This window comes from Pipra filicauda, unplaced genomic scaffold (assembly GCF_003945595.2).
Source record: "Pipra filicauda isolate LSUMZ 115617 unplaced genomic scaffold, ASM394559v2 scaffold376_size704792_pilon, whole genome shotgun sequence".
In the NCBI taxonomy this organism is placed as follows: Eukaryota; Metazoa; Chordata; class Aves; order Passeriformes; family Pipridae; genus Pipra; species Pipra filicauda.
In genome coordinates this window covers 217,713-234,165 of record NW_024104505.1, presented here as the reverse complement: position 1 = coordinate 234,165, position 16,453 = coordinate 217,713, and the positions used below count along the sequence as shown (strand labels likewise).

The 16,453-nt window shown below is 40.3% G+C and overlaps 1 protein-coding gene and 1 long non-coding RNA gene across 7 annotated transcripts; one reads left to right on the top strand and one right to left on the bottom strand.

Moving 5' to 3' along the window:
* Positions 1-2,934: 2,934 nt before the first annotated feature.
* Positions 2,935-7,307, bottom strand: LOC113987983. Its single transcript, XR_003540737.2, has 3 exons — positions 6,795-7,307; positions 5,108-5,239; positions 2,935-3,127 (listed from the first exon to the last, which is right to left on the bottom strand). It is a non-coding gene; the product is annotated as an uncharacterized LOC113987983 (long non-coding RNA).
* Positions 7,308-9,596: 2,289 nt separating this feature from the next.
* Positions 9,597-15,961, top strand: CCDC28A (coiled-coil domain containing 28A). Of its 6 annotated transcripts, XM_027721167.2 has the most exons (5): positions 9,899-10,604; positions 12,239-12,402; positions 13,360-13,514; positions 14,155-14,177; positions 15,216-15,961. In XM_027721167.2, the coding sequence occupies exons 1-5, from the start codon at positions 10,447-10,449 to the stop codon at positions 15,268-15,270; spliced, it is 555 nt and encodes a 184-aa protein (XP_027576968.1). In that variant the 5' UTR covers positions 9,899-10,446; the 3' UTR covers positions 15,271-15,961. The 6 variants fall into 6 exon arrangements, with proteins under 6 accessions (XP_027576950.1, XP_027576943.1, XP_027576933.1 ...); XM_027721149.2 differs by lacking the exons at positions 14,155-14,177; positions 15,216-15,961 and adding an exon at positions 9,597-9,679 and having other exon boundaries at positions 10,410-10,604; positions 13,360-14,042; XM_027721142.2 differs by lacking the exons at positions 14,155-14,177; positions 15,216-15,961 and adding an exon at positions 9,722-9,801 and having other exon boundaries at positions 10,410-10,604; positions 13,360-14,042.
* Positions 15,962-16,453: the final 492 nt, after the last annotated feature.

The following is a 16,453-nucleotide window of genomic DNA, read 5'->3' as shown; positions in this document are numbered from 1 at the left end:
TCTCTAATTGTGTTATATGCAGTCTCCTTTGAAGCAATTACACAGTTTACATTTTGATTAATTAACTAAATATCAGAACAAAAACCCTAAAACAGTTTGAAAAATAATTTCATCAAACAAGACTTGAAATTGTATTCTTTTAACAAGGCTGATTATCTTCTCAAATGAATGCCTTGGGACTCAGAGCAAACAATACATCAAACAGACAGAAGCCTCTTAATTGCATTCCAAACACACAGACTATGCTGATCACTAAAGCAGAATTGAATTTCTCCTTAGGTATTATCTTCCCACCACCAGTCACTACAGCTACAGCAAAATTTTTGTTTAAACTATATATATATATAACACTTTTTTAAAAAGATGCCACTGTGTTACGTTTCAGTTGATGAATACAGATGGTATGCCAGTCAGTCACAAATGAGTTTTGACACATTGCAGCAGCTCCTGCCTCATAAATAAAAGACAGGGTTTGGTCACTGAAAAAACGCAGGGCATGATAAACCATCTATCAACCAGCACAGATTTCCCCATTCTCTTCCTTGTCAGTGAGCATGGCTTGTCACTGGAATCTCTACCACGGCTGAACCAGTCACTAATGAAATTATAGTGGGTGTGTGTGCAGCAATCTGCAACATATTCCACCACTGCCTAAACTCACCCCTCCATTTTCAGATTTAAAAAATGACAAAATATTTTCTAAATATATATAGTATACTATCCATGTTCTGGATATTTATAGGATGCCAGAAAAAAATGCTTTTGGCTTTAAGGTGACTTTTAAAAATATTCATCTGGGGAGAATTTGCAACTGTGGTAGATCATTAAAGGTCTCTGGCTACCTTGTTTGTTTTCCTTTGCATAATTTCGTCTACCTTGGTTGTGATGAGATCCAGTGTGTTGATGCTGCAAAACTCAGTGGTTTTGTTTATATACACAGTCAGTCTCAAAACCTGGCATATTGGTAATAAAAAAAGTATGGGAAAATATTTTCAAATTCCAAAATAATGATTTGAAAGGCTGACAGTATTATGGCTATCTAGAAATTACATTGAGTAGTAAAGTCTACACTATATGGAGTAACAGTTGAGGATCTATACAGCTCCAAATTAGGAAGCTCAAAGCAATACCTGTGACAATTGGCATCTTTGTATTTTCTATGACCTGTGCAATGACAATTTCACTCTTTACAGCTGGTGCAAATTATCTGAATTACTGTTGTTGCAGAATCATTACTACTAAAATGTCTAACTTACATAAGCAAAAACCTTATATTAAATATAAAATGAGACTGATATTAGAGAAAGTAAAGGAAATTAGGATTTTTAGCACATACTGCTCTCTGAATATTCCCAGAAGTTTGTGGGTACCAAATATGTGATTATACAATCGCTGTAATAAATGCAGCTGTGTTTATTTCACTGCATGAATCAGACAAACTGTACAAGCTAAGCATTGGTGTCTTGTTCATAAATCAGTAAAAAAAATGTAGCACTGTATGCAAGATATACTCAGACCTTTTTTCTGTTCCAAGTGTTTTCAGACTTGGCAGAGTACACGTTCCTTAGAGGACTATGAACATGCCCAATTTTAAGCATTTCTAGCAAAATCATTTTTCAGTTAGTTCAAGAAAAAACATATTAATTCCTTGTTTAATAGCATAGGAATCAACTTTTAAATACAGTGAAATCCAGCTAAAAAAGTTCTGTTTAGTTTTGCTTAAAAATGGGGTGAAAGAAAGTGTAAAGACTTTCAGCCTATTTCCTTTCAGGAATAGCTTCTCTAGAAGGAAAAAAACCAAAAGTTGACTGTATTTGAGCCTCCTTCCAGGAGTCTCCATTTTTATCTCCTCCCAAAAGTTTGCAAATTTAGTCCCTGGTTGTACATACACAGAAAAAAGAAATAAAACCCAAACAAACCCAAAAAACCAGTGTCAACGATGCTGCTTTGGTTCTTTGCTGGGTCAGTTTTTCTGTGCTTTGCATTTAATGATAGTTATAACTGCAGTTTTGACTACTAACACAATCCTCGTGATCCACAACCAAAACATGTAATGCATATAGTCAGTTGTTTTCCACTGAAGTCTATAACTTTTTACAATGCTTTCCATATAGTTGTTTTTTTTAAAATATACCTTTAAAAGGAAGTCTTATTTAAACCCATGATTCTATTATAATTAATTTAAAGAAAGCTTAAAATAGAATCCTTCTCATTAATATCTACTGTACTATAATTAACTATTAGTCTATATACAATTGCCTTCAGTGAAACAGTGCTGCTTACATGCCCACTGTATTCCATCATGTATTTAAGCCTTAAACAATTTTTTCTGGAGGCTGTCTTTATTCCACAGCAATACAGTGCCCACCGTCACAGGTATCCTTTTTGGAGATGAGACCTCTTGCTGCTGTTTCTCTTTCATATTTCCAATGCAAAGAAAAATGCTTCAGGTATTTATTTTTGCCTTTGCTAATTAGAGTTATTGGAGTAAAATGATATTAAAAAGAAATCTTAAGAATACCATTTAGTGTCTGTATTGCTTGGAAACAGTTTTCTGTACAGATTGTGTACACTTATTCTCTTTAGGGAATGGATTTTTGTTTTGTTTTAGTTCCGCATTTGTATATATCTAACAAAACAGAGTATGAAATTACAAACATGCTTTCCAATGTCTGTTTGAGAGAACAGACATTTAGTCAGTGGAACTTCTCAGCAATATGTCTTCTAGCCTGGAAAAAACCAGTCACTCGATGCTCTTAAAACATCGAAGCAGTTGTATTTGTACTCAGCCACCAAGCTACAGAGGGGGAAGGGAATTCAATTTCCCAAGCAACACAAAGAAATTACTTGAGGCCAACTACAAATCTGACCAGGAAAAATTGCAGACTGCAAATAACTCACAGACCTACTTTATTGCTATGATAACAATCTAAGTTATATTTCTAGAATATAACTTTATTTCTATAACTGTAAATATAAGAGATATATTTCATGCTCTTAGCACATTCAGTAAAGAGAGCCTAGCTGCTTGCCTTCACAGTTCTTTGCAGGCATGATCTTCACAGATCGTCTCACTTAGAAAAATTACTGGATCTTCTTGAGTTGAATTAAAGTTTCCAAATAAGACCTGTAATTTTGCATATGGAGTTTACCATTACAAAACAAAAAAAAAAGCATATTTGAGCATATTGTGTGGCTTAACACGAAAATTGTAAGTTTGCCTGCTTTTCTTTTAAGCCAAATTATCCATCAAAAAAGTTCACCTACAAATTCTTTCCTGTAAGCTATGAGTTCATCCTTGCCCATGATGCCAGCAGAACCTTTGACAAAAATTATGGTGGATCATGTAGCACAGACTATCTAATTGCTTCCTTTTTCTTTTTCCTCTTCTGTCTTGTATTCATTTGTTGCATGGTCTGTGTGGTAGGAATTGCATTTATTTGCTCCCTGAATTCGTACAGAGTTTCACACCACTGAGATTCTTGGCCATGACTTTCAGAGGTGTGTGCTGTACACACTACAGGTGAAGCTGAAATTTAAAGTTAAACTTTATTTACTGGACCTTCCCTAGCATGCCTGTGTTACTCTGTACTAGTAATACTGTTCAGTGGCACTTCACAGAGAGAATGTGATTAGTAGTTCCTCCTACTGACATAAAGTGTAAACACTGGCAAAGAAAATAAAACCATTTTTGTAGGCCCTTAGCCAAATTATTAAAACAATTGAGCAAGTATTTTATTTCAATTGTGATCTTAAGACTGTTTGGTTTTTTGTTTTGTTTTGTTTTTTCCTGCAAGGTCTTTCTCCTCTTGTGATAAATTACTGAACAGTTTAAAAAACAAGCTACAGAAAACAAAAGATGCTTTGTGGTTCTCTGTGCTATGAGCTGCATGTTCTATCTTGTACTAAATTTATCATAAACTGTTCAATATTTAAAAGGGGAAAAGAGCAGGTGCCTGCCAGGAACAGGTGTTAAAAATTTTAGGTTAAATAAAATCCAACAATCCTTTCCACACATTATTTCCATAATATACATCAGAAAACATACTCTGCACTAATACATCCCCAGCTGTGCATGTGTCATATCTCTTCTGATCTGGTCTTGGTTTTAGAATTTATTTTCCATTTTGGTTCGCAGTTTTGCTGACTTTCATGGAATTCTGTAAACACCATGTCGCCGATCTTAGAGTGATTGTAAACATCATTACATTTACAGTGAGTAGCCTGATGAGTACCTGCAAAAATAATTCAACAGGCTGCCCAAGGATGAAGAATCCACCTAACATTTATTTTGATTTATTTTAAAACCTCATATGAAATTCATCATTGTCTACTATTGAACAGGAACACAGGAGTAGTATCATATTATCCCAGCCTTTTCTCAAGTCTATTAATGGGTTATTTGAGTCCCGTGAGAAAGGTTATTATGATAAAAATAATGAAATGGTGTGATAGATGGAATCATTTGATTATAATATATTTTAACATATGAAAAAGCACTGTCCAAACAAGACAATCAAGCGAGATGGAAATTAGTTATCATCCTTCAGAAAACCCTACTCTTTTTACAACATACCAGCATCTAAAGCTATGGAAACACTTTTGAAATAATTCTAAAGGAGAACACATTATACACTAGGGAACCACCAGGGCACTTATCAATAATCTTAGTTTTAAATCCATGACAGACTCTGAAAAATTGATTTTTTGCAGTAAGAACACTTTATAAGCACATAATACTGGTGGAGGTTTTAAACTGCTTGCTCTCATGTGTAATAGCACTGACTTCAATGGACTATTCATGCTAGAGATGTGGAGAGTGTTCAGCAATAATACAGAAGTCTAAATATTTATATACGCTTATATTACCTCACTTAGCCCAGTGGTAGAGGGGAGAGAGAGAGAGAGAGAGAATGTAACATGTTGACATGTTTTCAGTGACATTTCTTGAGAATATACCTGTCAACATTCTGTAAAGCAGAATACACATGTGCCTAACCCACGCAATTCTACATCCACATTAATCCAGTGTTAATTAATTATATGGATAATTTCTACTCTGCTGCATTGTTCTGCACATTTAGGTGGCTGATAGATACATACACACCTTGTTATGCTGCTCCTTGCAAACCAGCAGTAAGTACTTTACCTCCTGTGAACAGGTATGTCCCAGACTGTGCTCTTTTCTGGAAGGTGATGCTACAGCAATGTCATGCTTCCATGAGTACAAGGTGCCACCCTGTGAAATATATCCAAGATTAATTATAGAAGCTAAAGAACCCAATGCTTTCATCACTGCCTTGGAAGCTTTTATAACCAGCTTGCCATCTCATGTCAACTGAATAGCGTTTTCAGAAAGAAGAATCTGATTTTATTTTGCATGCATATCTCAATGCAAGGTACAGACTTAACTTCTTCGAAGTTCTTCTTCAAAGCACTTTCAAGGGTGGGCCTCTAGTTTGTAAGGAGATATACATGCAAATAAAATCAGATTCAACTAACTTTTTAATTTGCTGCTTTAACAATAACATTGTTGCTATTATAACACTGTTACCCTTGGAGCACCTCAGTCAACAAGTATATACAAATGCTACTGTAATGCTTGGTAGAGTTGTCAGAAAAAAAGCCTTATAAAGGAAGAAGAAAGCTTTTTCCGGACTGTGAATCATTACCACAATATAAAATTATACAAAAGCTCAGATAAATGGAGATAATCCAAACAACATTTTTTTCTCCCTCCTGGTGAATGTATGATATCCTTATTTGATTCAAGGCAACAGTGTTATCTGCAATAGGATTTGTAATATCAAATAAAGACCATGTGACTTGTGATTATTTAATACTTATTATTATCTTTTATAAGAAATTAATTTTTCACTATAAAATTACTTTCACTACTAAAACATAAAGTCTGATGCTTTCCCAATTATCTGCCCTTGTAGGCTCTGCTAAATCAGATATACAAGTAGCAGAGACACCTTAATAATAATTCTAATGTGATATAGTCTACAGTGATAAGAAATACACTTGGAGCAAAGCATTACCTGCATGCTAAAATTAATTGCATGTCTTTCTGGGGTACTTGATCCCTCCTACTGAGAGACTAGACTGAAGCAGGGTTAACTGTGGAATCCAACTGCTTTCTGAATATAAAAGTAATTTTATTTTAAAATTGCTTAGTGATGGAAAGATTTCCCCTTAATTTAAAAGCAGACCATCAGATGTATTTCAAACACTTTGCTAGAAACAAAGGACACCCAGTCACCTTCCATCCAAACTGTCAAACCTCTTTGCTTTATTCTGCATCCACAGAACACCTTTGATCACAGGGGGAAAAACAAACCCCACTTCTATATATCAATGGCAAGGTGTGTACATTTGCTTGCTCATATAGCATGTGAGAAATGGAGCTGAACGAACACAAACATTTCCAAAGTTACTCTGCAGAAACACCATTTATCTCATACAAATCTCCCAAATATCTACACGATTCTGTCTGTAAGTCTTGCTTTTTCCTCTTGTTGCAGTCTTCCATATATATATGTATACACATATATGTATGTGTGTAAATGAGGATTCTCCTTGGGCAGGCCTGTGGCTGGGAATTTGTGTCTGGCTTACAGTCTGTGTGAATTTTGCTGGCTCTTGTTTCCCTGTAATGCATGCCAAACCAGATATCAGAAGCCATTTGTATTAAAGAATCAACTGTTTTGGCTTTTCTACCTGCCCTTATTGTTTAATGCATCTCCAGTGTTATAGATTAGAGATTAATTTCTTTCTTCTCAGTTACTTACATGCAGACACCCTTAGGCTGTTTATTCCCACAGGTGATCTGTCAGTATACCACTGGTCTATCACAGATATCTTTCAACAACACTGATCTTAATGCATTGGAACTGATCCAGCTCCTCAGACCCAAACTGTGTCCTGTTGCATAGAATTACTTTCACTGCAGAGTGACCTTCAGTGAACATGCAGTCCCTGTCCTTCACCTGAGAGTCATTTCAAATGCAATCTCCCTTTGACAGCTCCCATTCTTGGACTCAAAGTGGCCATTGAGTCTCACAGTTGCAACATGCTATGCAAGTCTTGATGAGGCACTGCCATCTAATAGCCCCTTAGGTCTAATTCAAGATCCATGAGAAGGTTCAGGATCAGGGTACAACTGGAGAATCATTCTCTTGGTATCATCTAAGGTCTAGACAGAGATAGGCATGCATCCTAGCTGCACATCTGTTAAGCCATGAGATAGCTTCATATTGAGACATATGCTTGCAAACACTAGTTTGCAACCATTGGTTGATGTTTTCACTGTGGGTAATGCAGATTACACCCCCTTTGCAGCTGGTGTGTGAATAATGTCTAGGAGTCTTCATCAGAAAACATACAGTTATGAACAATACACTTCTCAAGTGAAAACTAAGATCTCATTGTAGGTGGAAGAAATTCAAGTAGACAAGTTGTAGAGATACTTGATAAATTCATCTCTCTAGGCAGCAAACTACTGTCACATGGGGAAAACCAGCTTAGGCTACCAGCCACAGCTAGGAAACATGTGCCAAGCATTCGAGTCCACAAAGCCATCAATGATAAGGAGCACTGAGGAGACAAGTGATGACCAGAAATGCAATAGCGACAGCAGCAGGAAATAGACTTGGTGGGGCTGAACTCGTTAATCACTAAGGCTAGGTAGGCACGCCCTGCTAATAATATTGCCTGCCTTGAAAATAAGGTTCCTGCAAGCCAACGACTCAGGACTGGAATCCAGGTCGGAAGTGACACAGAGAGCTGCATCCAACTACACGTGGCAGCAGGGCCCCCGTTTAACTAAGATCGATAGCCGTCCTGGGCACATCTGTCGCGAGGATGAAGGCAGGTCCATCAGACCTGTGCCTTACCTCGGGTGCTTCCGCAAGGAGAGCTCGGGAGCTGGGAAAGGAGCGGCCGCGGCGAGCTCCGGAGCGCGGGGTGCGCTGCCCCCTGCGGGCGGGGACCGGCACTGCCGAGGTGCCCGTCCCTCCCCGCACCCCCGCCAGGGGCACTGCGGGGACACCGGCACGGCCCCCAGTGCCGCGGGGGGACGGTCCCTCTGCCGACCGCTCCCAGCTTTCACCTCCCGGAGCTACGGAGTCACAGAATCAATTAGGTTGGGAAAGACCTCTGAGATCATCGAGTCCAACCTGTGACTCAACACACCGCCTTGTCAACTAGACCATGGCACTGAGGGCCACATCCAGGGTCAGTGACTCCATCACCTCCCTGGGCAGCCCGTTCCAATATCTAATCATGCTTTCGGTGAAGAAATTCTTCCTAATGACCAACCTAAACCTCCCCTGGTGCAGCTAAAGACCGTGTCCCCTCATCATCTTGAACTTGCTGTTCCACCGGTAGCATTTCTAGCCCATCATATCATGGCTAGGCTTCACGAATGAAGATTTGGGAAAGGCTCTATCCACATTTGTTACAAGCACGCTGGTGGCTAATGAGGCCAATACGAGATAGACATGTCCAATTGCAAAAGAACAGCAGAAAGACTCCTTAGGTGGTATATTCTGCAAGACACGATTCTTTCTGCGTTGCCTTTTCTCCTCGAGAGTGATCCTGTGTGTGTTCTCAAAGGAAACAGCAGCGTTATAGATGGTGTGTCTCCAGGCCTCCCGATTTGAGGCCAGAGTAGACCAGTTATGGTGATCAATATGGCCAAGGCTGAGATGTTGTTTCAGGGAGTCCTTGTATCTTTTCTTCAGGGCTCCTCTCTTGCGGCAGGCGGTGGCAAGTTCTAGCCCATATAGCTCCATTTAAGGACTGAGCTCTTCCAGCATGTCCTCTCAGAGAGAATTCCTATTGCTGACCCTATCTGAAGATTCAGACGCCTCACACTGTCTGAGGATAATTTGCTGGAGGGCTCTGTTGCTGCCTGTATAAGCACAGTTCAATTGGCTTTAAACTTGTGCTAAGAAACACAGGTAAGGAAGGCTACGAATGAGTCAACTCCCTGATTAGGGCTCCATAAAGTCAAATGCATGAAGTTCCACCTCAACATGGGGAAGAACTTCCTTACATTGAGGGTGGCAGAGCACTGGAACAAGTTGCCCGGGGAGGTCGTGAAATTCTCCCTCTCCGGAGACATTCAAAAGCCACCTGGACGTGTTCCTGTGTCACCTGCTCTAGGCGACCCTGCCTTGGCAGGGGGGTTGGACTGGATGATCTCCAGAGGTACCTTTCAACACCAACAATTCTGTCATTCTGTGATTTTCCGTACAGTGTAAGACACTCGTTTGAGGCACTCAGTGCTCAGGGTAATTAATGGTCTTGAAAAGCAAAAGCAGCTGACACCTTTTCAGTACCGAGCGGGTCGTGGCCGGTAACTACAGGCAGGAGATCGCGCAAGCAAAGGCAGGAGAGCACGGTGTCAGCTGGGAAAAGGACCAGAAGGTGGCAGTGCGGGGGTTTTCCCTTTGTGTTTTAAATCGGACATTTCGGGAGACACCCCGGGCTGTGAGGGCCGTGAGGCGCCGCGGGCGGTTCTAGGAGCTGTAGTTCCCGTGCCCCGCCCGCCGGGGGCGGGGCCCCCACAATGCACCTCGACCAGCAGTCACGTGACCCGCGCGCCGGGCCCGGCCGGGCTCCGCTTCCGTGGGGGTTCGCCCGCGCCTCTGGGGGCGGGGTCTTCCTTCAGGTAGGGGCGGGGCCGGCTGGGGGGCGGGGCCTCCGGGCAGCGGCGGCGGGGGCGTGGCCGTGGGGGTGTCTGTCCTCTTCCTCCTGTTCCCGGCGCCACGGCCGGCGTCCCGAGGCTCCGCGGTAATAAAATGCGGTAATAAAACCCTAGCGGGCAGGGGTGTCGTCTCCCCGGGAGGTGGCGGCGGCGGCTCCGCGGTGGCGCCCGGGGGTCACGGCTGTGCCCACAGCCGCCTCTGCGGGGGATTGGGTGTCACAGGCGCCTCCCCGGCGAGGAGGTGGCGATGTAGCGCCCGATTACAGCACCTCCCACGGCACACGCAGGGCTGGGCAGCGCCCATCGGTAGCCCGGCACCGGCAATAACAACAGTGTAACAGCGACAACCCGGCACCGGCAGTTTGGCCGGGGCACTGCCGCTCCCTGTGGAGGAGGTGCTTGTCACATCGCTCCTCGGTGTTTCGATTGGCGTGGGCTTGACAGCCACGGCAGCAGTAGTCCACGGGACACAAAGCTTGAGATCATGTGGAGGTACCTGTCAGCTGGAGCTGGTGCAGAAGATTTTAATTACTGCAGGCCTGGGCAGCTTCTGAAAACTGGATTCTCGTGTTCTCAGGAACAAGTGACTGCTTATCTTTGAGGGCTGTATTTCCATGAGCTGCTCTCCCCCTTGCTTTTATTGTAAATGCCAGTTTTAATGGATGTTTCTTACTTTCTTCTCTTCCCTGTGAAGGACAAGATATTAGTCTACATGCAGTAAACTGGAAGAAATGGAAGAAAGGAAGATCAAGAGGAGGAGCCCCAAATCGTCTACCAGTCACCCTGCTCAGGTTGCTAACTCCAAGAAAAGCTCAGTGCCAGTCAGTAAGAGTACAGCCTTTTCCAACCCTGCCCCACAGCCTGCTGTGCAGAAACCAAAGTTGAAACGGTAAGCTCAGGGCGCATCTTGCAAGCTCAGAGAAAGTAAGAGCCAGAGACTTGTCAGTGCTCAGACAGGCTAAAGGACGTTTAGACTGTCTGTAACAGTCTTGTGAACATTTTTGATGACATATCTTTTTTTACCAAAGTGATTTGTGTTGAATGCAATATAATGGTTATTTTACAGAAAAGGAAGGTGCTCGCTATTCTTCTTGTAAGCTTTATAAAATGTAACACGATGCTGTAGACTCATACTGGTAACAATTCAGCTGAAGCAGAGGACGTGAAAGACAGAGCTGGGTGATCAAATCTGGGCACCAGATAGCAGAGCCCCAGATGTACAGCTGTGAGGAGCAAATACAGTACATGACTGCAAGGTTGGAACTGACAAGTATGGCAGGAAATGAAGGACAAAAATGTGTCAATATTTTGAGGCAAATATTAGTAAATACTAGTGTGCCATAAGTTGGTGGTTTCTTCAGCTGACTGTACAGTCTCAACATTATTCTGGCATGTACTAGAAATTATTTTCTTGCAGTCCACAAGATTATCTAGAGAAAAAAATGTCCTTTCTGCTTTAATTTCTGGACATTTTTGTGCAATTGTTAAACAATTTCTTGAACTTTCCCAGCAGGAGTGGTAATTAACATAACAATGTGAGGATGAACTGCTGTTGTGATAGCAGAGGAGAAGTATTTAATTAATTTTCATTTAATCTACAAGAATCTAATGAAGTAACTTTTCCAGGAGCAATACATGTTATTAAAGAGCAGAAGCAGGTGGAAAAAACGGATGACCTTTCTGTCATGCAAACTTTTAAGTCTGAAATTGAAGCACAGCTAGCTAAAGTTAAACTTGAATTGAGATGTGCTGCTCTTGAGTTGAACCAGATACCACTGTTGGACTGCTGATTGTTTCAGCATATAGACTATGGGCACATGGTGCTCTGAATAAATGTTATGTCTAGAGAAAAGTGTTTGAGATCCAGGAATTGTGATGTTTTCTTGCAAGAAAGGCTGTAGAGAATTTTTAGCTCATCTGATGTTTGTTGCAGTCTGTAGGTGTTTGCGACAACAGAAGTGTATAATTTTTGAGGGGTTTCTCTCAGGCTTAGAGTGTGCCAAAGCTTTTTGAGTGATTTTGTGTAGATAATGGCTGCCCAGGTAACTGGTGGAATCAACATCCATGGAAATGTTCAAAAAACATGTCGATGTGGCTCCTGGGGACATGGTTTAGAAGTCAGCATGGCAGTGCTGGGTTTATGGTTGGTTTCTGATTTTAGTGGTCTTTTCCAACCTTAACAATTCTGTGATATTGCCCCATGTGTCATTGCTGGGTAATGATGGTCCACTTTAGATTATTAAGATGGCCATCATATACATGTGGTCCACTGATGCTTCCTACCATTAGTAGGAAAGCAAATTGTTGGAATCTTTCATTTTGCAGTATCAAACTGTTAGGAGAGTGATGTCCTTTATTTTTAAGACAAGCTCGTGGTGATGCAGTTTTTATCTTAAAAAGACTGATTATGTATTATGTATTTCCCATTTCATTTTCAAAGCCCGGATGTACACTTTTCTTACATTGCAGATTCACACTGAAAGTGAAAGCAGGAAGTAATATTCGGTTTATTTTTTTTTCCAGTGTAATAAAAGAGAAAGCCAAACCTCCAGGAGGTGAAGCAAAAGGGGCCCAGGCAGCACCAATCCAGCATTCTTTTCTCACAGATGTATCAGATGTCCAGGAAATGGAAAGGGGACTTCTGAGTCTCTTGAATGACTTCCACTCTGGCAAACTTCAAGCATTTGGTAAGTGCATGAATTGTGTGTGTACAATAGTTGGTTTTTATAGCTGTACAACAGTAACATTTGCTAACAAGTGCACTGCATGGACAGACTTGAAGTGCATGGCTAGTTTGTCACTAGACTGCCATATGAAATTACGTTTAACATAATTAATACATCTTAGTGCATTTTTAAATTACAGTCCTATTTTAAGGTTGTTCTTGTTTTGAGATTATTCATATGCCATTTCATTGTTCCTTCTAGCATGGAAGCACCTTGGCTTATTTTAATTTAAGATACCAAGTTTAAAGCCACTTATTTATGACGGTGTAGGAAGAAGTAACTGTATTTAGCACCCAGTTTTGCTGCATATTAACACTTTTGACTATTGGTAACAACTTCTATGAAATCCAATGCAAGCTGCATTTTATCCAGCTTATTCTGCTGTCTTAGCTTCTTACTATTCTTACTGCCTCACAGTTGATGGAGGTTTCAGAAAAACCATCACACATTTTTGCTTCTTTTTTCCCTTTCACTAAGTAGAAAGATACACATGTGCTTTTGCAAGTTTAGTGTTAGGTCAGAGTGTCGTGTTAATTCCACACTGATTTTACAAGGAAACCTGAGAAGTCTGTGTTATATAAAGTACCAGTTAGAAGAAAGAAAGCCCTAGATTAATCAAAATTAGAAGTTCTGTTGTGATCATATTTAAAGCTAAAAACCAGGGCTTTTTTAAATCAGACTAAAATTCAGGAATATAGAAAACCTATGAGGACATTTAGTAGTTATTTTAAGTTCAGCACAACATAACATCAAACAGGATGACAGAAACTTCAGTAGTGAAACAGTGAGAAATCACTGAGAAAGGACATTTACTTGTAAATTTGATGTTTAAACTCCTCTGACATAAAAAGCTGCATCTTCACACCTTCATTTGCTCTCTCGGGTTTCTTTATCTAAAGTTGTTGCTCTTCCTTTTAGGAAATGAATGTTCCATAGAGCAGATGGAGCATGTACGGAGTATGCAGGAGAAACTTGCTCGCCTCAACCTGGAGCTCTACGGGGAGATGGAAGAACTGCCTGAAGATAAAAGAAAACTAGCCAGTGATTCCAACCTGGATAGGCTGCTGTCAGATGTAAGTACTGGGCAGGCAGAAAATGTGGAACTTTGCCCCCAGCATTCAGCTCAGAAAAGCACTGCTACTGGGTGGGCAGTGATTTACAGTTGAGGAGAACATAGTTCTGTAATGAACCAGTGTGAAAGCCCTGCCCTCATCTTGGTTTTGAGGAAACACAGGACCTTGTTTGCACTTGTTACAGGCTGCTTTGTTTTGGTGAGTGGAGCAGGCAAGCTGCAAGCTGCCTGAGCATGTAGGCCTGTTCAGGGACAGCCCAGGTACCAGGGGACTGTGACCATTTTCCATGTGGTCTACCCTCCTACCTCTGGGGAAGATGACACATAACAGGGAATATACATCTGTATATCCTACACTTTCAGTCTCTCAGTTCTCCAGTGTATTTACATAAAAAACAAAACTACTAAAAATTTCTTTAGGTTTCCTCAGATCAGCAGATTTTAACTTAAATTTGGAACTTCGCTCCTTGTACATAATTCAGTGTAGGTTTGCTTTGCTAATAAATCATGCATTTCAGCCCAAACTATTAGTTATTTCCTTCATTGTTTTAATATATTTATTTCATCATACCAGCATAATTGTTGCATTTATTTGACTAACAGAAGTGCTACTTCTGATACTTTCTACATTTATATTGCAGCTAGAAGAACTGAATTCATCTATGTATCCTTTTCCTAAAATGTCTATTTTGCATTATAGTTATCGTTAACTGTAATCAAATTAGGGTGTGTTTCCCCAGTAACTGGTGTCTTTATTGGAGTCAAGTCACTTCAATGACGCCTTTTCTTTTAAATTCATGCTGTAATACAGCATAGATCTTGGGTTCTTCCAGTACATAATTGACTGGATCTTAACACTTGTAATTACAGGTTGTTTTTTTCATGTGGTGAATTACTGAGCTACCGTGTACCACTTTAGACAATGTGTTCCCCATTGCTGGCAAAGCCCATCAGCACCACGGTCTTTTGACATGCACCTTGCTGAGACTTTCAGACATCCACAGTAATACTCCCATAGTATTCAGAAGTGTCTGTCCCATCGAGAAATGAATCCTATTATCTTTTAGTTTTTTTAGAAATATGTGTGGTTGTTTATCCCTGATCTGACTGTGGATAGTAAACTGACCTAATTTTTTATTTCTAGGGTCAGATACTTCAGCAGAGCTTTGGTAACTGAACAAATGTGTGCTCTTAGCCCACACAGAAGAAGATAAAACTGAATGTCTTAGCTTGTCTTTAACACTGTGCTGTTGATAATCGAAGGTGACAGTTGAGGGGCGTTGCATTCAGTTTATTCCACAGTCTCGTTATTTCCATTGTTACACACTTTGTTACACACATTGAGTAAGCTGAGACTCGGGTTTGGGGCTTAAGGTCTTGCACTGGTATCAACATTTCCTGCAATTCCGTGGAAGGCTGTTTAAGGCAGACCTCATAAAGAGCACAAGTGGAATGTGATAATATCACATAATAGCAATAAAAATAATTTGCCGTCCCCCTTGATCTGCACACTAATTCTGGGAGTATTGCAATGTTCAAGTCTCAGTGAGGAATATTAGTCTACTGGTTGAGAACTAGCATAGAACTTACTGGAATGGAATTTGTCGGGACTGGTGTATACCCCAGAGTAAGCACAGTTTCATACAGCACTGTTATCTTGTTTATACCTTTGAAAGTGTTATTCCTTAATGGTTTGCTTCAGCCAAAAACTACATTTAGCAGATGCTCAAGATATTCCAAATGGTACCACGGGCTGAGAGAACAGCTTTGTCAATTTGGGTTCTCACAGAAGCTTTTCATTCGTTTTTCCTGACAATGGAATCAGGAACAGTTGTGACTTTGTGTCGGTTTGTTTTCTTTTACACAATGAAGAATCGAAGTGCAAATTCAGGTGTTTATTGCACATTCCTCTGAGCACCACATTATGTCAGGGCTCAGTACCTAGAGTTGTAAATTATTGTCATGCTGTGCTTTTTATTATTGCCTTACTTAACAGAAAAATTGGGGAAACGGGGAAGTACATTTCTTCTTAGTGTTCACATGGTTGAAAATGATAAATGTATACAAGTTCACTGACATTTCTCTAGTTTTTAAGAAGGTAGTGGTAATGTTGCCTTACTGATCATTACATAGACAATCTGCACACTGTATCTTTAGTGTTTTGTTGATCAGTGATGCCACAGATTAATTTATTGTTAATAAAGTGAAAATTTTTAAATATATGATGTTTCATTTAGAGAAGCTACTGTCGGTTCAGCTGTGTTAAGAAGATGAGTTCTGGCATTGTCCAAATGTTTGCAGAGTTTACTTTTTTCCATTACTGTGAATAATTGTAAGATGTCACTAAATTAAGAACTAGCATGCATGCTAGCAGTCCACATAATTTAAGTACTGTGAAATTCCAAAATTGGGTAAACAGTTATTGTTCAATAAATCCAGTATATGCAATATTGTAGTTATTTCTATGTTGTAAATAGTCTGGTATTAATTGGTATCATCTTTCTGCTCACAGTCAGAGAAAAAAATTCTTTATTAGTGTAAAATCAGGCTGGTTTTAGATCCAAAATTTCTATCCTGGTCCATCAAACTATGCCTTTGGTTCTAGATTTACTTTATATTCAGTTTTTAGGTAATACATTCAGATTCTATATTGTATATGCTTACTAAACAAGGAATGAAATCTTTATCCTTCTACTTTAGCACAGAGCTTTCATCAGCCCGATGTGGACATGTGGTCAGGGAACAAAAAATGCCTTTTGTTCAGCATCTTTGGAGAAGATGCTTCTTCAGCCACAAGATGTAGTTTTGGATTCTGTTATCTCTGGCTCTGATCTGAATCACGTGTAGTGCCAAGCCTGCATATCATGCAGCTGGGGACAGAAGGATCATTTAAAAACCACAGGGTTCTCTGGCTACAGATTCATCCTTAAACATTGCTAT

Excerpts from the sequence above, each read along its gene's own strand:
- CCDC28A (XM_027721149.2), top strand. The coding sequence starts at position 10,447 with ATGGAAGAAAGGAAGATCAAGAGGAGGAGCCCCAAATCGTCTACCAGT. Across the intron at positions 10,605-12,238 it reads CAGAAACCAAAGTTGAAACG|TGTAATAAAAGAGAAAGCCA; the intron begins GTAAGCTCAGGG and ends TTTTTTTTCCAG. Across the intron at positions 12,403-13,359 it reads TGGCAAACTTCAAGCATTTG|GAAATGAATGTTCCATAGAG; the intron begins GTAAGTGCATGA and ends TCTTCCTTTTAG.